Source organism: Artemia franciscana, chromosome 3 (assembly GCF_032884065.1).
Source record: "Artemia franciscana chromosome 3, ASM3288406v1, whole genome shotgun sequence".
In the NCBI taxonomy this organism is placed as follows: Eukaryota; Metazoa; Arthropoda; class Branchiopoda; order Anostraca; family Artemiidae; genus Artemia; species Artemia franciscana.
In genome coordinates, this window is record NC_088865.1 from 1467143 (window position 1) to 1489848 (window position 22706).

At 35.9% G+C, this 22706-nt stretch overlaps 1 protein-coding gene across 3 annotated transcripts in view; it reads right to left on the reverse strand.

The window, feature by feature from the left end:
- The window catches only part of LOC136024728 (beta carbonic anhydrase 1-like), a 143574-nt gene that overhangs the window by 5115 nt on the left and 115753 nt on the right, over positions 1–22706 (reverse strand). For 2 of the 3 annotated variants that reach the window (XR_010616891.1, XR_010616892.1), the window contains exons 2-5: positions 15965–16049; positions 12254–12396; positions 7588–7815; positions 2246–2532 (exon numbers count right to left, since the gene is read on the reverse strand). Coding sequence is in view for 1 of the 3 variants with exons in the window: in XM_065700157.1 (XP_065556229.1) it covers positions 2299–2532; positions 7588–7815; positions 12254–12396; positions 15965–16049 (690 nt within the window). In the remaining 2 variants the exon portion in view is untranslated. Of the gene's footprint in view, positions 1–2244; positions 2533–7587; positions 7816–12253; positions 12397–15964; positions 16050–22706 lie in introns of those variants that run through there. The other variant, XM_065700157.1, reaches the window with a different exon arrangement.

The following is a 22706-nucleotide window of genomic DNA, read 5'->3' on the forward strand; positions in this document are numbered from 1 at the left end:
TACGCTAAAGTCCTTATTGTTTCAAACAGTAGAGTTGTGACAAAGAGTCAAACTTTAGTGTAAAGAACGAGGGGTTGAGGAGGGAACAGCACCTTTCATATACGGAATAATTTCTGTTCGGTTTTAAGTTTTAGTGTTGTTACCTTACTTTCAGTTAAAAAACTTGTCTTTTTCATTTAATTGAAAAAAAGCCTATTGCCTATTACTTAAACATAGCCTTTGTTATTGGGAGGTAAACAGACATTTTTCGGCAGGCGAATTTTCTCTCGGGGAATTTTCTGTGGTGGGATGTGGAGGATGCCCCCTCTTAAAAACTTCGCTCTTTAGGCTAAAGTATGACTTTGTATCCCAATCCTTTACGAAAAAAAAGTGAAACATAAGATTCGTTAAATTCGTTAAGATAGCTTTTTGAACATTCTAAATAACGTTAGCGCGAATGAGTTATTGTGGAGGGGGTGTCCTACCCATATCGTAATAACTTCTGTTCGCTTAATTTTTAATTTTGATCCTTACTTTCAGTTGAAAAAAACCCTGCTTTTTTGTTTAATCACAAAAAGGCACAAACGATTCTCAGGGGAAAACACTGAAATGCCGCTAATTTCGATAACCAAAAAAGCCAGTAGTTTATTTTTCTCTATCCGGTGCCTTAGCACGTGCAATTTCAAATCAAATTTTTTATGGTAAGCATTTATGTCGTCGAAGCTTGTTCTTATATTATTCAATATTTGGAAGTTGTGCAAAATGCTCTTTAATTACAATTTTTGTTATTGAGCTTTGGCAAAACGAAGAGTTAATTAGTTTGAGCAAAAAAAAATAATAGGGTATATCGAAATCATTATAACAAATATAAAAAGCGATAACATCGACATATCGTTTAATCAAATTATCGCCCAACACACCCAATTTAAAGCGATACCTCTCATTGTAAAACTTTACTAATAACGGACTTGAAGCAAAATAGTAGTCCGCTTTGGATGCATGAGCTAATTGCCCATAAGTAGTTAGATTGCCTCTGTGTCACCTTTGTCAATGTAGCGTTAATCAGCCAAGTAGGGGGAGACTGTGACGTAATTATGCAAATAAGGTAAAAAAATTTCCCGTTATTTTTTTGCCATAACTGAGATTGTTCATTCCACAAGAATCGCAAATTCGGGATCTATTACTTGTGAAAGTTTTTTTCAAAAATAAATCTTACCTTATGCTAAAAATTGTGGCAAACTTTCTTGTTTGTGACGACAGAGACATTTTTTTTCGTATTTATAATATATTCAATTTTTTAGTAAAGCTTGTTATAATTAACTTTTATAACTTCTTTCTTCTATAATTGTTCGTTTAACACAAATATAAAATTTGGATATTAATGCAGGTGAAAGCCGTTTTCAAAATAAAATGTTTTCTAGAAACTATTCATTCTATTTGTTTGTTCTAGATTATCTCCGATTATTTATTTATTCTAGAAATTGTTGGTAACAAAGGACCTTTCTCTTCAATTTGTCCCTTTTCATTTTAACATGATAATGCAGATTTAATTAAAATTTTATACAGTAAATTAATCGAATCAAATCATTCCTTTGATGTAGAGGATATGCGGGTAATAGGGGAGTACTGACAATGCGTCTTTAATTAATTCTTAATCGAATAAGTATAATTTTTTTTCTTTTTTTTTACTGTGTTTTTTCATTTAACAAGAAATATTAACTTATTTAAATATTTACTTAAATTCAAATAAAACTAATTTTAAATTAAAAAATATTTAATTTAAACTGAAATATTAATTTAAAGTTTAATATTAAATTGTAACCTTTTTATTAATTATTATTATTTTTGATATATTTGTGGTGTATTTTAATCATTATAATTATTTAATGGTATTATGAAGATAGAGTTGCTGGCTGGTGGTTGGCCTATGCTCGTCACATTTATATTATTTCAAACATTTGAGCGTTGCAATTTGGTTTCTCGTGTCGTGGGGTCCTAAAGTTACTGTTGAAATATAGGTTACTGATTTTTTTACGGTTTATAATTCATTGATTTTTTCTCCTTTCTTCCCTGGCGCTGAAACCTATAGGAAGAAGGGGGGGGGTGTGATATTTTATTGTTGGATAAATGAATGAGCACATTCAGTATTTATTGCTTGTGAAAGTTTGCGAAAAAAATTATTAACAGTAAATAATTAAATCTATAATAATTAACTATGGTAATTAAAACTTAATTAATTCAAATAATTAAATCTATCTTATCTTACCTTCCTCTTAGATTCTTTCCTCTCCATTTTCAACTAATAATGCAAATTCGATCTTATGCAGCAACAGCTTTTTCACTATGAATATACATAGCGGATATTTCGTCCATTATATCTGTGGATGTCTCTTCGTTGACAATGGCAAAGGCTCCTTTCTTCTGAGAAAAATAGTAAATTTCACCGGTATAAATGTCAAACCATAAAGCATGAAGTCTCATTTCTCCTGTTTTGATAAGAGGTTGCATGAAGGGGTAGCTGGCAACATTTTGAAGCTGTGTTAGGGCATTAATCTGAAAATAAACTTAGGTAAATACCAAATAATATAGCCACGTAACTTACTACCTGATGTCATAGCCAGGGCGTATCCCTGGGTGGAGGAAGTTACCTGGTTTGAAGTCCCAGAATTTTTCCCTGACTCATAAAAAAGTAACAAAAATTCATGTAAGAAAATTTTTGTATCTAGTAGTTTTATTGTACCCATCCCTTTCCGGACAAGAAAACGAACGAAACTCCCAACAAAAAGACTACGAACAAAAATATTGTTATGAAATAATGTAACCACGTAACTTACTACCTGATATCACAGGCAGGGCTGTATCTCGTGGGTGGGGGAGGGGGAGGAGTTACCTGGTTTGAAATCCCCGAAATTTTTTCCAACTCATACACAAGTAACAAAAATTAATGTAAACAAATTTTTGTTGCATTTAGTACCGTTTTTTGCACCCCACCCCCATCCAAACAATAACAACTCCTTCTCGAATGAAAATCCTGGACAAAGCCCTGATCAGAGCAAATAAAATTTATTAGCAGTATGTATTTTCCCCAATTTCCTCAATTAAATCCTTTAGAACAATTTCATGCTGAATTTACCCTATTGAATTTATTTTTATTTTTATTTAGCCTATTTATTGAATTTAGCCTATTGAATAGTCTGAATTTAACTGCTTCCACTTTATCTCCGTTTTTCCTCTGTTGCACGTGTTCGTTTGAATTCATAGCATATTTAGTTAAACTGTTCTCTAGAGTGTGTTTTCCCTTTTTCGTTTAAAGGACCATTGCCCCCTTGGTTCAAGAAAGCACCCCCCCCCCCTCTTTATAAGGAAAAACAAATACATCAAGAATTTTGGCAGCCTCATTATAGCCTTTTTTCTCTAATGAAAATCAGAATTTTCAAATCTTTGTCCCCCCCCCTAAAAAAATATTTATCCAGCCACTCATGATTCCAGCTTGAACAGTAATTCTTACTCCAACTGCTTCGAATTTTCTCAGTTATTGAAGCTCAAAGAACTTTTGTTTTTGGCGAAAATGTTGAAGTTACATTTCTACTCTGAATTACACCAAACAAACAAAAAACGCACAAGCGATTACACAAGCGATTATGAAATCGCTTTACTATAGGAAGGTTTCAACATCTGAGTAGTCTCCTTCTCATATTTCCATTTTCCATATTTTCCATGTTTCCATTTTCCATTTTCATATTTTCCATTTTCAATATTTCCATTTTCCATTTTCATATTTTCCATATTTCCATTTTCCGTTTTACATTTTCATATTTTCCATTTTCATATTTTCTATTTTCCATATTTCCAGCCAAAACAGCAGTTCTGCCAGAGAAAAATCTACCCTGGAGATTTAATATATCTTCATTTTTATTTTATTTTAACATTTATTATAATATTCTTATTTATTTATTTTTATTATATTACATTTATTATTATCTTAATTTTCTTTCTTTCTTTTACTGCTTGACTGTAAGTTTATTAATATTATTTCAATTTTTTTTAATTTATTAAATTTAATATTACCTTATTTTCTTCCTTTCTTTTACTGCTTGACTGTAAGTCGCTTTAAAATATTCTGGTAAGATCACGAGTTTTTATTTTACTAACACAGAGTTAACTGCGACAAATATTCACGACATTGGCGATAGAACTGAAGGGCTGCATGCCATGGGACTTACAGGCTTTTATAGTGATTGAAAATATTCTTAAATTTTAAATCGTTCTTATTAAATTATATTTTTAAGGTTAGCAAATTGATAATTTTATTAAATTACAGTTAGTAAATCAAGTCCCTACAATCTTGTCATACCATTTCAAAATTGGCATGATTGACATCTCTCACATCAACTCTGGTTACTTTTTTGCCGATAATATTCTGAACTAAGTCATGGAACTTCATTGGGTTGGATTTATATATTTTGCTTATTATTTTAGACCCATACTGCTTACATGAACATCTTATTTTATATACAATTAAATTTCTTACTCTTTTGAAATCTTTTACGGGTCCAGTTAAATGCAATTCGTTTTTCACTTTTATCAGATTCCGAATCTCTTGAGTAATCCATGGTTTATCATTAGATTTCACAAATATTGTTTTTTGTGGGAAAATTTCACAGTATTTTTCGAACAGTTCCTTACAGAATAAACTTGCCATTTTGTCACCGTCAGACAATGAGAGAATATCAAGCCAGTCTTGATCTGTGAGCCATTTCTTGTAGAGATTTACTAGTTCAGGTGTGAAAGGCCTGTATACCACACTATTTATTTGTCTATTTGAGATAAAATGATTGGGTGTCCAAGCAACACACAGGTGATCACTCAAACCTAATGGGGGTAATGTAACTGGAGTATTATAATATTCAGGACAGTTGCTAAAAATGAGATCCAACATACGGTTACCTCTTGTGGGCACATTGACAACCTGCTTAAGTGATAGTGAATTACTTAGCCATTTGGCATCTAAGTCATTAAAGTCACCACACATTATGATACCAGCATTAGGATACAAGGATCGTACATTGTAAGTGCAATTCTGTAAGTAATTCACAAGGTCTTTACGATAGGGGCCACGGGGCGGATAGTAAACGACACATATCACCAGTGATGCCACTTCCTTGGGAAGCTTCTTAGGCCTGCACCACAACCATAATACTTCAAAACCATGCTTATTTGGTATATTACTGAAAGTGAGAACTCGATTTCTTATAGACGATCGACAAATAATACCAACACCACCATGTGTTACTGTAATATCATTGGGTGTCATTCTAGGTTTGAAATAGGTATCATATCCTTCGAATGCTACAACATCTTTAGTCACGGACCATGATTCACAGATACAAGCAATATCAACCAGTTCATTCTTCAAGCAAACTTCAACCTCTTCTAATTTGTTCATAAGTGACCGGACATTTGATAATAGTATTTTTTGAAATATATAGGGATGAAAGAAGGGCGAAAGGCTTTAGTCAATTTTAAGACCCCAGATCCACAGATAAAATTCACTGTCTTCGAGCTTAGTTCCATATATAGAAAAGCAAGGGTTATTCTGACCAATTTAAGGTAATTCGATACCTTATAATAATTTTGCAAGTCTCAGCGTCGGCTGGCCGTCTAAAAGATAAAAGGAGATTAGCAAATTCTCCCAGGGGACAAGCCCCCGTCGATACTTATTGAGAATCTGTGGTTTGACTAGTAAATTTGATTGAAAAGACAATGAAAGTTTACGTCCCTTGTGTCAGCTAGGTTTTCACTCAAAACGGGTCCCACCCGTTTTGTTTTCAGGGTTTTCAAAACCCTGTTTTGTTTTCAAAACGGGTCCCACGTCCCTTGTGTCAGCTAGGTTTTCACTCAAAACAGGTCGCACCATAGGTAACTCTTAAAACTGTCAAAATACTAAAATTAAATTTCCTTTGAATTGATTTTTGCGATCTTCTCCCCAGTAGGCTAGAAAATTTATAGAGACTACCTTTTCTTGAACTTAAAAAAAATGTCTGCTCCATTTGGGTGAATAAACAAAATTCAAACTTTCTAATGACGTAAGTTTCATTAAAGCTGATTATCTCTATCCCCGGAACAAAACGAAAGAAGTTAAATGGATTTTCCCAGATTTATGGGAAAGTGGGTGCCGATTTTTAGTTTTTTGTTATTTAATCGAATCTGTTGTTCCAAGCTCTACAAGTTATGGCCAGACCACCCAATCAATCCTAAATAGTTTGGCCACACCAAATTAAAAAGCTTATAATGGACGAGATCCTTTATAAGATCCTTTAAGGTATCAAAGATCCTTAATGAGATCCTTTAAGGTATCGAAGATCCTTAATGAGATCCTTTAAGGTATCGAATTCTGTTAATGTTAATTGGCCTCAACAAAGTATTTATCGTTTCACCAATTAAGCGTCCAAACACAGAAGATACGGACAGGGCCGGAATTAAAGCTTTGATAATTCGAGACCTAAGCGTTTTTGCTGTTCCGTTTTTACAAGATTTTTGTGGAAATCTCAGAAAATTTGGGGATAGTGAAAGCACTGAACAGAACGCAACTAGTGAACCAACAGTAATGAAAGAGATAGGTGATACTCAACTCTCAGCAGCCATTCTTGGGAGACATTTGACAGACTATAAGTAGTCACGGAATCCTTATGTTGTTTGAAAATCACTTTCCTGTGCGGCGGTAGGTTTCCAGGACTGGCTGTCCTGGCGGAATAGCCAGTGCGGCGGTGGATTGTGTCTGGCCCTTCGATGATAAATCATATTAGTCCACTCTTTGTTAAGATGAAAAAAAAAAACAGTGACAATTTATAGCACCCCCTGGCATTATGCGCCCCTAGACCCGAGCCTAGCGGGCCTATTGGTAAATCCAGGCCTGGATAGGAGCACGAACAGCCTGTCTTTAAAAACACAACACGCATAGATGTGATAGTTCTTAAGCCGAACTGGCCAGACATGACAATAAACAATCAAGAGAGATAAAACTCTAGAAAAAGAAAACTTCAAACGAGACGACGGCCAGTAGAATTAAAAGACTAAAAACTACCCTTAATAGACAAACAAACCAGCTTACTACAAATAATGCTTTTTCTGCCCCATTTAACGCCAAATGGCCTGACTTGATTACTAATCAGAATGATCAGTTTAATGTCAAAATATCATAGGCATAATCATCACAGTAGCAAGTATATTGTATTATATTATATAATATATTTCACTGTATTATTTTTTGTAATGCTTTAGATTTAGAAATGTACGTAGGCTCGTTTTTATGTTTAAAATTTCAGTTTTTATATTTATAACTTTCCTTTGATCTTTAAATTATATGGTATAGAAAAAATTTCAGTAAACTGTTTTTGTATTTTATATGGAAAATTAAGCATTTTGATCTATATGGTTTTATAGTCTTTTTTTATAATTTACAATTGAATTTTTTTTCTTAGATTGGTTTTGTAGAGGGTCTTTTAAGTGAAGTGATATTTTATGAATTTAATTGCTTTATAAATTAAATTGATCCATTGTGAATAATTAGTTAAGGTTAACAAAGCGAAATCAATGATAAATACCTACCTGTGAAAGTTTATCAGTGGCTTCGAACTTATTATCAGGATCAATATGAGTTAAAACTGTCTTTGATCCTAGGTCAAACGTCAAAGGGGCCTTAAAACCAGAGGCTTCGAATTTTTCCCAATGTGTAAGTGAAGTTGCACCATGCCTAGATACCCATTGTCTCAAAGGTGAAGAAGGCGTTTTCATCATTTCTTCTGGAGTTCGGACGGCGTGAAGAAGATTCATTGCCTACAAAATTCATTTTAGTTAAGCTGTAAGCCATATATTCATTTTAGCTAACCCATATAGGTAAGCCATATTCGTCTTAGGTAAGCCAAAAATTCATTTTAGGTAGGCCATAAGCCATAGAGATAAGCCATATATGCAACTTAGCTAAGCCATATAGGTTAAACGAATCCATCTAGAAGTTTATAAAGCCACCCTTTCTATAAAACCTTATATGGCGCCAGGGCATAACTTAAAACCCTTTCCCCAAGGGTAACGGGGTAAGATTTGTCAACCTCAAAGACATAATTTCTGGACCTTTTAACAACACTGAACAAAATGGCTATCTCAAAATTTTGATTGGACGTGTTTGGGGAAATGGTGGGAGTGTGAGGGGAGTTAGTTCCCCTCCAATAGCTTTTGATGACTATTCAAAGGTTCACTAGTTCCTTCAATTTTCAATCGAAGGAGCCTTTTTCGAAGTTTCTCCGACAACAAATAGTCATCTCAAAATTTCTATAAGTTGCATTTCGGGAGAATACGAGGTGTGACGAGGGGAGGAGTATACACCCTCCGATCCCTCTGAATCTTAAAAAAGATAGTAGAACTTCTGATTACAAATCAAATGAGTCCCCTCCGAAGTTTATACGATCACCTTTTCTATATAAACCTTATATACCCCCGGGGCATAACTTACAACCCTTGCCCTGAGGACTGTGGTGGGGGGGATATCATCCTCAAGGACATAATCTTGTCATAAGGACAAAATAACTGTCGCAAAATTTTGATTGGATGTAACTGGAGAAATGGATGGCGTGGGATGGGTGTTGGTTGCCCTCCAAAAACTTTCGACTATTAAAAAGTACACTAGCCCTTCCAATTTCCAAACGAATGAGCTACGGTTCAATCGAACGAAAACGAAGACGACGGTGAAGGCAATGTTTTTCATTTCTGGCGACACATGGTGTCGCCACCATGGCGACACCTGGCGTTACATGGTGATAAAATTCCAGCTGCACTTGCCAGAAAGTTATTTTTCTATTCCTGCAACAAGTGTGACCGCAAAAAGAGATACTTTTTAGCGGTAGGCCTGATAGTGACTATGATAGTGACATAAAAGAGAAACAGCCTCAGTCCACACAGAGTGGGTAAGTTGATTTTCATTCACAGTAACTATACCCACATCCTGCAGTTCACTTCTGAAGTTTGCCTGAAGGAGTTTTTTTCGACTTGCACTAATATTTGAAGATAAGTGATGAATTTTGTGATACGGCATTCGAAGTTTTGCGGTAATTTTCGACAAATAAGAATACTACTAATTTTGATATGTAATTCTATTAGGAATACATAGCTGTTAAACATTTCAACTATTCTGCAAGGGTTCTGAAATACCGAAATAGTGAAATAGTAATTTCATTTCTACCAGATTTCTACTTCTCTTGATGAACAACGAAGAAAACCAGCGTCCAGCGATTGACTCGCGAAGTTTCTACCTAATGAAAAGGCCCGAATCTGTTGTAGATTAAAGATGCGATTTGGGAAAGACTGATTGAAAAATAAATTTTGCTGGTCAACAATGATCGCGTCATCCTTCCCTTATAGATGTGACGCCGGGGACTAGTAGTTATTGTAGCAGCAGTGTTAGCATACAAAAATTCCCTTTTTGATCATATCCCTTATCTTTCCCTGAAAGTTCCAAATTGATATAACCAGTCATTCATGAGTTATGCCCTTTTGAAAATCTGTGAACACATAACATTTTGATTTAGTTCACCATTCTCCTCAACATTCTCTGAAAGGCTCACCTGCTTTCCCGTAGTCTTTTTGGAAAATGAAGTTCAAACATGAATACCTTTTTCAGCGACAGTGTGTTTGGGAAAATTGTGGGGGTGGGAGGGGGGTTAGTTGCTCTCCAATCACTTTCGACCATCAAAATGGGCACTAGCCCTTTCAATTTCCAATCGAATGAGTCTTTTTAGAAGTTTCTACGAGAACAAATGGCCATTTCAAAATCTCTATCAGACTCATTTCAGGAAATTACGAGGTATGGAGGGGGGTATCCAACCTATGATCACTTTTAATCTTATATAGGATACTAAAGCTTCTGATGACCAATCTAATGAGCCACCTCCTTCGACCACCCTTTCCATACAAACTTTATATCCCCCAGGGCATAAATTACAACCCTTGCCCTGAGGGCTGGGGGGGGGTGTCATCCTAAAAGACATAATTTCCGGATCTTTCAACTATGTTAAACAAAATAGCTATCTCAAAGTTTTTATTGAATGTGTTTGGGGAAATTGTGGGCACGAGAGGGAAGGTAGTTGCCCTTCGGATCACTTTCAACTATTAAAAAAGGCACTAGCCCTTTCGATTTCCAATCAAATGAGCCCATTCAAAGTTCATACGACAGCTCCTTCGATACAAAGTGCCTTAGTCAATAATAAAAAATAAATAAAAATTAAATAAAAAATAAAATAAATACATTATGCCCACATCGCTCTTTACTTAGGCAGCACTATTGCACTGCCTAGGATCAAACAGTTCGTGGTAACGAACTGTAGTAGGGAGTGACTCGGCTCAGTAGTAACCAAAACTCTAAAAAACAGAATTTGGATAAAAATAGTTACATCAAAAGAATCGCATTTTAATTTTGATTTTAAATATATAAGTCTCATCAAGTTCAGTCTTACCCATCAAAAGTTACGAGCCTGAGAAAGTTCGCTCTATTTTAGAAAATAGGGTAAAACACCCCCTAAAAGTCATAGAATCTTAACGAAAATCACACCATCAGATTCAGCGTATCAGAGAACCCTTCTTTACAAGTTCCAAGCTCCTATCTACAAAATTGTGGAATTTTGTATTTTTTGCCAGAAGACAAATCACGGATGCGTGTTTTTTTGTTTTTTTTTCAGGGGTGATCGTATCGACCCAGTGGTCCTAGAATTTTGCGAGAGGGCTCATTTCGAAAGGAAATGGAAAGTTCTAGTGCCCATTTAAATGACCAAAAAAATTGGAGGCCACCTAGGCCCCCCCACGCTCATTTTTTTTCCCAAAGTCGTCGGATCAAAATTCTGAGATGGCCATTTAATTCAGCATAGTCGAAAAACCTTATAACTATGTCTTTGGGGATGATTTACTCCCCAACAGTCCCCATGGGAGGGGCTGCAAGTTGCAAACTTTGACCAGTGTTTGCATATAGTAATGGTTATTGGAAAGTGTACAGGCGTTTTCAGGGGGATTTTTTGGTTGGAGAAGGGGTTGAGAAGGGGGAGGTTATGTGGAGGACACTTTTCATGAAGGACTTTGTCATGGGGGAAGAAGATTTCCATGAAGGGTGCGCAGCATTTTCTAGCATTATTTAAAAAAACAATGAAAAAATAAATATGAAAAAGTTTTTTCAACTGAAAGTAAAGAGTAGCATTAAAACTTAAAACAAACAGAAAATATTACGCATATAAGGGGTTCACCTCCTCCTAATACCTCACTCTTTACGCTAAAGTATTTTTTAGTAATTTCAACTATTTATTCTACGGCCTTATTGATTCAGGGGACAAAATTTAAGCGTTAGTGTAAAGAGCGAGCGAGGTATTGACGAGTGGGTGAACAATCTCATATATGTAATAAAAACATACGAATATAGAAGTTTGTTACGCAAGCTAATTCGTCAGTTACGTATATCATTTACTAAAGAAAATGTTGGTAAAAAACTAAAAGTTCTAGCTGTCTTTTTAAGTACCCAAAAAATCGAAAGGGCAACTGGGCCTCCTCCCCCTCCTTTTTCTCATAATCGTTCGATCAACACTATGGGAAAGCCATTTAGTCAAATAAATAAATATGCAAATTTCGCTTTAATTATACATCTGCGGAGAGCCGAAATCAAAACATGGATTAACTAATAAACGTTCAGAAATTAAATATAAAAAAAAACAAGTTTTTTTAACTGAACGTAAGAAGCGACATTAAAACTTAAAACGAACAGAAATCATTCCGTATATGATAGGGACTACTCCCTCTTCAACGCCCTGCTCTTTACGCTAAAGTTTTTACTGTTTTAAAAAGTAGAGTTGAGAGAAAGAGTCAAACTTTAGCGCAAAGAGCGAGGCGTTGAAGAGGGAACAGCGCCTTTCGTATACGGGATAATTTTTGTTCGTTTTAAGTTTCAATGTCGCTTCTTACTTTAATTAAATATCAGAAAGCAGAAGGTTCTTGCGGTACAATTTTTCGGTTTGTAGCAATAGTACTTGAGAACACAATTTCTGTTTAAATGGATTCTTTGAATCTTCTACGACTTTTGCTCTGATGTGATAGTCCCTGACCCCCCCCCCCCACAAAAAAACTGGAAAAGATATGGACTCAAAATAATATTTGTCGCCTGTTTTGACAATTAAGTTCAGCCTAAACTACAATCCAAAATGAAAAAAAAAACGAAAAATTTTTTCAAACTGGAAGACTGACTCACCTTACAATCGGAATGTCCACAAACAATTACATCTCGAATCTTATTAACAACACATGCTAGTTCTAGCGCTGCGGGTTCTGTTGTTATAACGAGTTCAGTTCCAAACAGCTTGGCATGGGGTACCAAGTTTCCAGCATTTCTTACTTGAAAAAAAAAATCAAAATATGAACAATAACGTAGCTCTAATCACTATTTTAATTGTATTGTCCACTAATTTCTTGGACCCTTAGAAAATTCTTTGAGGGTTACAGCAAAGACTATGAGTATATTATAAGAGTCGGAATCAGCATTAGCGTTAGACAATAAATCAACAACGCCATCTAAGTTCGACAGTTCTTGTTTTTTTTCAAACTTCGCATGATGTTTTTATTTCAGAAACTGATACCAGACACTTAATACACTAATTTTGTCTCGTAATTTCAATAAAAAAACACATGAAAGATGGCGATGGTGCTTCTTTTTTCTTCGATATTAGCAAGCGATATATAGTGATCGCAATTTATGTCGGTCGGTCTGTCAGTCCCGGTTTTGCTAGTTCGAGCACTTCCAGATAAGTTAGGACGATGGAATTTGGCAAGCGTACATAATATTATAAGAGTCGGAACCAGCATTAGCGTTAGACAATAAATCAACAACGCCATCTAAGGTTCGACAGTTCTTGTTTTTTTTTTTCAAACTTCGCATGATGTTTTTATTTCAGAAACTGATACCAGACACTTAATACACTAATTTTGTCTCGTAATTTCAATAAAAAAACACATGAAAGATGGCGATGGTGCTTCTTTTTTCTTCGCACCAGTTTTTTGCACCACTTCGCACCACGATATTAGCACCAGTTTCTGCTCTTATAAGTCACCTATTTGGCTACAGGTTAACTAATGCTAACACATTTACGACAAATTGGCTCAAGAAAAACATATATTATTTAGCTTATTTTCCTTGAACTAGAAGTTACAAAACTTTCTAATGAAAATTTTTACAATATCAGTACAAGCCAATCGCCATGAAAATTCTTGTATGATGGTTTATTCTTCTGTGAAATTTATTTGTCATGATATCTTTCTTCAAGGAACCTGTTACATGTTGGTTTTTTATGGCACTTGGTATTTACCAAGCGATATATAGTGATCGCAATTTCTGTCGGTCGGTCTGTCGGTCCCGGTTTTGCTAGTTCGAGCACTTCCAGATAAGTTAGGGCGATGAAATTTGGCAAGCATACCAGGGACAAGACCAGATGAAATTAGACATAGTTGTTTTCCCGATTCGACCATCTGGGGGGGGGGGGGTTGGGGGACGGTTAATTTGGAAAAATTCGGAATGATGGTGATCGGATCTTAATGAAATTTGATATTTAGAAAGATACCGTGTTTCAAAGCTCATATTTTAAATCCCAGCCGGTTCCGGTGACATTGGGGGGAGTTGGGGGGAGGACCCGAAATCTTGGAAAACGCTTAGAGTGGAGACATCGGGATGAAACTTGGCGGGAAAAATAAGCACAAGTCCTAGATACGTGATTGACATAACCGTACCGGATCCGCTCTCTTTGGAGGAGTTGAGGGGGGGAGATAATTCGGAAAAGCTAGAAAAAATGAAGTCTTTTTACGAACGGGTGATCAGATCTTAATAACATTTGATATTTAGAAGGACCTCGTAACTCAGACCTCTTATTTTAAATTCTGATCCAATCCAGAGTCATTGGGAGGAATTGGGGGGGAGGGAGCCGGAAATCTTGGAAAACACTTAGAGTGGAGAGACCGGGATGAAACTTGGTGGGAAGAATAAGCACAGTCCTAGGTGCGTGATTGACGTAACCGGACCGGATCCGCTCAATTCGGGGGAGTTGGGGGGACCTAATTCGGGAATTTGGAAAAATTGAAAAAATGAGGAATTTTTAACTTACAAATGGGTTATCGCATCTTAATGAAATCTGATATTTATAAGGATCTCATGTCTCAGAGCTCTTATTTTAAATCTCGACCGGATCCAGTGACATTGGGGGGGAGTCGGAGGGGTAAGCCTGAAATCTTGGAAAACGCTTAGAGTGGAAAGATCGTGATGAAACTTGGTGGGAAGAAGCTCTTGGCTCTTCTAACCTCATCATAAGTGCCATATGAGCTCTTGGTTCTTGTTCATAGTGAAACATGATACAAGTTGAATTTTCTTCGTGAAACTTGTTGCATATGGATTATTTCTTCAGGAAACTTAATGTAAGCCTATCTTGATTTATGTCTTCGAGAAACTTTTCATATTTATAGTTCTTCTTCATGAAACTTGTTGGATGTCTATTTTTCTCTTCTTGAAACTTGCACATACAAATACTGGTACTACAATCCATAAGAACTAGGATGACTGTTCCAGTCCTTTTTCATGGGTTCACTGAAAAATTATCTAGTGCTAAAGCACCAAGGTAAGTGGAAACGCATTCTAATAGTTTAAATTATATAAGTGGAAATTCAAATAGCCATTTATATCTTAAAAAAAATATAGTAAATCGGGAATTTATTTTTTATTGAAAAAAGAACCTTCACATAGAGCTATGCAGTTTCTGGCAGAAGAGGGTACCAATTGAAAGAAAATATACACGGCTAAATAACCAGTAAAAAATACTTTATAAACTAAATATAAAGTAAAAAAGTAAAAAATAAACTAAAAGTATTTTTCACCAAAAAGCTTAAGAAGGGACAAAAAATGTTTTTATTTTCATTTCCTTGGAACTCAATGAACTCATTTTCATTTCCTTGGAAATCAAGGAACTACTCATATTCAAGTCTTTAGAAAAATTGCAAAGATCACTTTATTACAACAGTTTTTCACTTTTTATACGCTTTTGCTTGCAAAATTGCGTTAGTATAACAAATGCATATACACATAAGGAATATCTTATATTATTCTTGCTAGACTTAAGGGGGTGGGGAGTGCTAAAGCAATTCCAAACGGATACACATTAAATAGAAAACTCAACATTGGTTTGTCTCATCTGATTTTCTTTTCTTTTCTTTTTAGAGTCAATTCGAGAATTGTTAAATCAGAGTTAATGCTCTTTTCAACAAAACATTTAATTGAACAGTATTATATTTTAATATTATATTATTATATTTTACAAGAGGGAGGCAGCTTGTATTCCGAGATAAAGTGTGGCTTGGCCAAAAAGGGGCTAAGCACCTGTGTTCAATTCATGAGTTTCAGAAAACTAGTTATTAAAATCCGGTTAGTTAACCGGATTTTCAGTTATTTACAACCGAAACATATAAGACATGCAAACATTTAAGACAGTACCAAATTTCCTTTTTTAGTCATGGAAATTACAAACCAATACGGTTTAATTTAAGGTTTCGAATCATGGCAGAAGAGATTTTAATACCACAAATCGTAGGAGAAAGGGTGGGTTGAATAAGATTTCTCGAGCAAGTTGTCTGACTAACGTCAAAATTCCTTCAACAAAGCTTTGAAATATGGAATTTATTTCCCTAGAAAAGCTTAGGGTATGTCCAAATAAGGCTGTTATCTGATACTTGCCCAGAAATTGGACATTTTCTGACTACTCATACATCGAAAATAAGAAAAATAAAATACAAAAGATGATTGAACAAGTTTCTTTGGCTTAGAAAGGATCAAAAATAAGGGATAAAAAAGACCGACAACGCGTCAGAGGCGGTAAGCAGGACCACTAGACCTGAATTTTTAATTTCCCTGAGTTCAGAAATGGCTTACCGACAAACATGTCCCCTACATCAGATTGGGTGAACCTCGTTGGAAGAACTCTTGAATCCATACATGTGAAAAGAACCGCTTTAGGCTAGAAGAGAAGCTTCGTAATAACTGGGAAACATTAATCTTAAATATATCCCAAAATTATAAGCGAATGACAAAAAAAATTAGAATGGAAACATAATTTGATGAGTCATCACGTGTCATCAATTGGGAGGAGGGAGGGCATTTTACTCCTATATCTAACAAAAAATTCGGTATATTTCCAGTGAAAGGTCCTTTTTGGTATTTCAATAGAAATAATTGAAAAAAAGATACATTTTTGGCCCTTCCCAAGATTTAAAAAAATACTCTTTTCCCACATAAAGTTTCATGAATAGACGCCCCTGCCTCCCCTCAAAGAATTTCCTGAATATAGTATTTCTAGTCCGAAAAATATCTCTTTTTATCCAACATAACTTTTCTTTACGTTTTTCGGTAAAGACGATCAATGCATTAATTTTCAAAGGAAACATAAACACTGCCAAAATTATTGATTTTTAGAAATTTCGTAGACTTAAAGCAAAAAGATGGTGATCTTTTTCATCCAGCAGATTACTTAAAAAGATAATCACTGAAAAAAAAGACAAAAGGTTAAAACAGATAATAAAACGGAATCTATAAAAATATAAATATAAAATATAAGAGGGAGAAGAAGCAGAAAAATGAACGAGTTAATTAATTGAAACGGCAATAAAAAAAAACGGCTTTAATTAAAACGGCATTTTCTGCAGCTGATCAGATGTGGTGTTTCATGATCCTTTGTCTGAGAGGACGAGGGTTCGAATTCTAGTTTACCTAATTCTTTATTTTGGGACGGGGGTCAGTGGCTTGACTCTGTAAGCTCAGCCAGAGTCGACCCAGCTTTAAATGGGTACCTGGAGAAATCTGGGGAAGGTAAACATTAAGGGTGTGCGAAAGCACAGGATAGTTGGCCCCCAGCCCCCCATCGCACTTCTTGGCTGAAGGGCCAAGAAAAAAAGATCAGCACCGTCGGTAGGGACTGTAATGTCTAGTTCCGTATTATTTTTAGACAACTGTTAGGACTGCTGATTTTCCTATTTCCTTGAAATTCATTGGAACAATATAACTACAAATTGGCCTTCAGTTGAGTAGTAGCAAGTAATGAATTTTACTATGGTCCAGCACAATTGCATATTGTGAGGATTTTAGAAACTGTACCAAACGTCCCAACATTGGTAACAACAGTCACATGAAATTCTGTTTTTTAGGAGGCTGGGGTAAGTAAACGTGCTTTATTACTTTTCTCTTGGAATTCCTTATAGCTTTCGATGATGTTTCAAGATCTTGATAGAACAAAAGCATTGTTTTTCATAGCCATACAAATTTCTACTAAATTGCCTTGGTTCTTGGCATTCTTGGCTGGCAACAAAAAGCTTTGATTCCCATTGATGCGATTTTTTTAACGCAAAACGGCTCCGGATAGCGGATGCAGGGAAATATGACCCTCATGCTTTTTGTCAAATATTAATGAAGAACTTCTGATAAATATGATTAGTTTCTCGATTACTTGCAATGTAGGGTTCTACAAAGTTTCCAATTCAGAATAACGGATGTAATTTTCAAAACCTCAGTGAAAAATTTTTCAATGCATATGCTAAATCGTTGCGACGCATAGAGTTGTTGCAAAAAGTTACTAGTTCACACAAAACGGGCGTTTATGCATGATATCGCATCAGTGGGAACCCAGGGTAAAGCCGTGCAACGTTGGAAAATAACCCACCACACGGGGAGCAGAGTCCTTAAATTACCAAGGACATTAAAATAAAAACAATCAGTCTTAGGTCTATTAATGCCTGAAAAAAAAGGTTTTCTAAGATTCTTCTATTTGTTGCTTCAAAATTATGAAGTTTTTAGAGCAAAAATACATTGTGTCAGTGTTGCCGTGTTGAACAAGGATAATACATAAGCAAATTAAAAAGATAGAACTGACAATAATTTTCGTTCGTAAAAATTCAAATATTAAGAATATTTGACTCAACAAAACAACTACACCTTAAAAAGAAAGCTGCACCCCCTTGTGCTGTTTTGCACCAAATTTTTTTAGCTGAATTTTCTTCACGATTGTTTTTCTTTAATTTGGAGGCCGCCAGTAGCAATAGCAGCATATGCAGTTTTTTCATTAAAAATTGTATTCCCCATTTTTTCGAATTTTTTAGATATATGGTTGTGTAAATTTTTACTTAACCAACTCAAACAATCGCATCCAATTCCACTGTTGTTGGTACTTTAGGAGCTACCTAACCTGTAAAAAAAGAATATGGTCCATGGAGATGGTTTATGGAGACAATTGTTAGGACCATGGATTTTCCAACCTCCGATTTCCTTGAAATTCATTCGAACGATATAACTAAAAGCTGACCTTCAATTGAGCAGTAAAAAATAATGACTTTTAATACTCAACTGAATTTATACTTCAATTGACTAGTAACCAATAAATGGTTTTCACAACCGTTAAAAGGGTGGGGTGGGAGGGTTTCAACAAGGGACACTTGCCTCAGGTGCCGTAGCAGGAGTTGTAGGAGTTGCAGCTCGGGGGTTGTCCATTCTGATAAAGTTTTTTAGTTTGATTCATCCTCTTTTGCTTATATTTGAGTCGGTAGGGGGTCTATAACTAATTTTGCCCTGGACACCAACAACCCTAGAAATCGGTCTGAAGGTTTTATTACTGAAGGGTTGTAGTTGGTCTTAAACCAATTCTTGTCTGCAGATCTCAGAAAAAGTGAATTTCCAAGAACTAAAATTTAGCGATAATCAGTTCTCAATGTAGAATTTATCAAAACAGGTTACTAGCCAAACGACAGGGGAAAAATCTTCAAATCATACAATAAGTGAGCCAAAAAACATTTATAAATAGAAGAGGGAAACAATATTACCAATAGCAAACACGAAAAGAAAATAAAGAAGGAACAACAAAAAGTCCCGGTCTTTGTCGTTTTTGAAAACGCCTAAGAACCTTTAGGCAGATGTGTTAAAATTACTTAATATCTAGAGATATATTTTTTAAAGCTTCCGATGCTTCGCAAAAGAACCTTGGAAATTTGCTAAATGATAAGCAGAAGCTTGTCGCCTGTCTTCTTTTTGGTCCTTGGGTGATTTTTCACCAGAACCTTGAAAGAAAGAAATCGACAAAAACATTTTTTAAGTTCATTTCTACAAGAGCAGCAAGATGGGAAAATATAGAGCAGGGCAATTTTTAACTTTTTCGATTTGAAATATCATTTAGTTTCTTGCAATTCCTCTGTAAGCAAAAAGTTTTTTTTATTATTTCTTCATTTTTTTTTTTTATTTTATTTTACTAAAAAATTTTACATAGGAATCTAAGCCCTTGAATGGCAGGTAATAAAATTACAGGTAATCTAATGCTTACAAAATCTGACAAAACGAATACGTGATTTGCAAGGACATTAAGCGATACACAAGGAATATCAATATATTATCCTGTTACGCAGTGCGGCACGAACGAGTGAAAAATACCCTGACCTTGGTTTATATGCTGGAAAAATTTTCAAAGAAAATAGTAAATAGATAAGCTGCGGGGGCGCCAACTTTCAGAAACTACGTACAGGGGGTGCGTGCCAAGCATGGCGGAAATATGCGGCACATGGGCGTTAATACTCGAGGTGAGTTTCAAAATTATGAGTTTCAATGGAGAGAGCGTAAATACAAATTTAATTGAACTAAATCGGGCAATTAGACTTGACTAATTGACTTTGAAGAAAATCCTGCTCAGCCATGCGAATTGAGGGGTTGCCCGCTTCTCGTACCCTGATGAACAACTCAGAACAACACGTGCGCCGCGCAATTCTCCCATGGTTGACGCAGTCCCCAAAACACTTGGAACAGTTCTGCAATGATTGACACGCCCCATCAGTTGTACGTAATTTCAGAGTGGTCAACAGATCGATCCGATAATTACATACTTTCAGGTAGACACGTCCACAGAAATTTATTTCAAGAGGGTCAAGATCAAAACAAATAACAAAAAAGCAGGTAAATTATGAGACAAAATAAAAGAAATTAGAAAAAAGGTACTTGAATTTTTTCTAATTTTAGGATCCAACTGTGAATGCCTTCAGTAGGGCATGCCCTGAATATATCCTTAAAACTCACTTCAAACGTCGGTACATCTTTTTACAAAAAGTTTCTCTATTTACGCTCCCATATTTTTAATTTATTGGTTTTTATACCACTTGGTATTAACCAAGTGACATATAGCAATCGCCAATTCTGTCGGTCTGTCGGTCCCGGTTTTGCTACTTTATGCACGTCAGGTAAGCTAGGACGATAAAATTTGGCAGGCGTATCAGGGACGGGACCAGCTTAAATTAGAAATAGTCGTTTTCCCAATTTGACCAGGGGGGGGGGAGTGGAGTAATTCTGAAAAATTAAAAAAATTAGGTATTTTTAACTTACGAACGGGTGATCGGATCTCAATGAAATTTGATATTTAGCAGAATATGGTGTCTTAGAGCTCTTATTTGAAATCCCGACCAGCTCTAGTGACATTGAGGGGGGGGGGGGAGTTGGGAGGGGGAAACCTAAAAATTGCAAAAAACTTAGAGTGGAGGGATCGGGATGAAACTTGGTGGGAATATTAAGCACAAGTCCTAGATACATGATTGACATAATCGGAACGGATCCGCTCTCTTTGGGGTAGTTGGGGGGGGGGGGGGGTAATTCTGAAAAATTAGAAAAAATGAGGTATTTTTAACTTACGAACGGGTGATCGGATCTCAATGAAATTTGATATTTAGAAGGATATCGTGTCTCAGAGCTCTTATTTTAAACCCGACTGGATCTGGTAACATTGGGGGGGGGGGGGGGGTTGGGAGGGGGAAACCTAAAACTTGGAAAACACTTAGAGTGGAGGGATCGGGATGAAACTTGTGGGAAAAACAAGCACAAGTCCTAGATACATGATGGACGTAACCGGAACGGATCCGCTCTCTTTGGGGTAGTTGGGGGAGGGGTTAATTCTGAAAAATTAGAAAAAATGAGGTATTTTTAACTTACGAATGGGTGATTGGATCTCAATGAAATTTGATATTTAGAAGGATATCGTGTCTTAAAGCTTTTATTTTAAATCCTGACCAGATCTGGTGACATTGGGGGAAGTTTGGGGTGGGGAACCTAAAATCATGGAAAACGCTTAGATTGGAGGGATCGGGATGAAACTTGGTGGGAAAAATAAGAGCAGAAGTCTTACATACGTGATTTACATAATTGGAACGGATCCGCTCTATTGGGGGGGGGGGGCTAATTCTGAAAATAAGAAAAAATGACGTATTTTTAACTTACGAAGGAGTGATCGGATCTTCATGATACTTCATATTTAGAAGGACCCCGTAACTCAGATCTCTTATTTTAAATCTCAACCGGATCAAGCGTAATTGGGGGGGGGGCGGTTGCAGTTTGGGGGACCGCAAATCTTAGAAAATACTTAAAGCGGTGAGATCAGGATAAAACTGGATGGGAAGAATAGAACCATGTCTAAGATACGTGACTGACATAACCAGACCGGATCTGCTCTCTTTGGTGGAATTGGGGGGGGGGGGTAATTTTGAAAATTGAGGTATTTGTAACTTACGAAAGGGTGACCAGATCTTAATGAAATTTGATATTTAGAACGATCTTGTGCTTTAAAGTTTTAATTCTAAATTCCTACCAGATCCTGTGACATTGCGGGGAGTTGGAGGGGAAAACCGGAATTCTTGGAAAACGTGAAAATTTGGGTATTTTTATCTTACGAATAGATGATCGGATCTTAATGAAATTTGATTTTTAGAAGGAATTCATGTCTCAGAGCTCTTATTTCAAATCCCAACCAGATCTTTTGACATTGGGGGGAGTTGGAAGGCGAAATCTTGGAAAAACACTTGGAGTGGAGGAATCGGGATGAAGCTTGGTGGATAGAATAGAATAAACAAATGTCCTTGATACGTGATTGACAGAATCGTACTGGGTTCGCTCTTTTTGGGGGAATTAGGGGGAGGGGTTCAGTGATTTGGCGAGTTTGGTGCTTCTGGACGTGCTAGGACGATTAAAATTGGTAGGCGTGTTAGGAAGCTGCACAATCTGACTTGATAAAGTCGTTTTCCCAGATTCGACCATCTGGGGCTAAAGGGAGAGGAAAAATTAGAAAAAATTAGGTATTTATAACTTACGAGTGGGTGATCGGATCTTAATGAATTTTGATATTTAGAAGGACATCGTGACTCAGAGCTCTTATTTTAAATCCTGACCGGCATTAAGCCTCTTATTTTCCTTTATAAATCAATCTATTGATTCATAGAATTTTGTTAGAGCTCATACCATATGATTTCTTGGCTCTTAGCTCTTCTTGCCTCGTCACAAGTGCCATATGAGCTCTTAGCTCATGTTTTACAGGTTTTAGCCTACAGTCATAAAAGGTCAATAGAAAAAGATGTGACATTTTAACTTCTTCTGTATTAGGGCAGAAAAAAACTTAGAACAAAATATTTAAACGTATTTTATTACATTCAAATAAAACTTGTTGTTCCAGTCTAATGAAGAGTAGTCTCAAAATAGCTCCCCCAAGCAAAACTACCCAACTTTTTTTTTTGTAAAAAATAAAGCAAAAATAATACAATCAAAACGAAGCGCAAACAAAATACGCGAACTAAAAAAATATGATACTTGCCAGGCTCCACCAAGCGAAGTG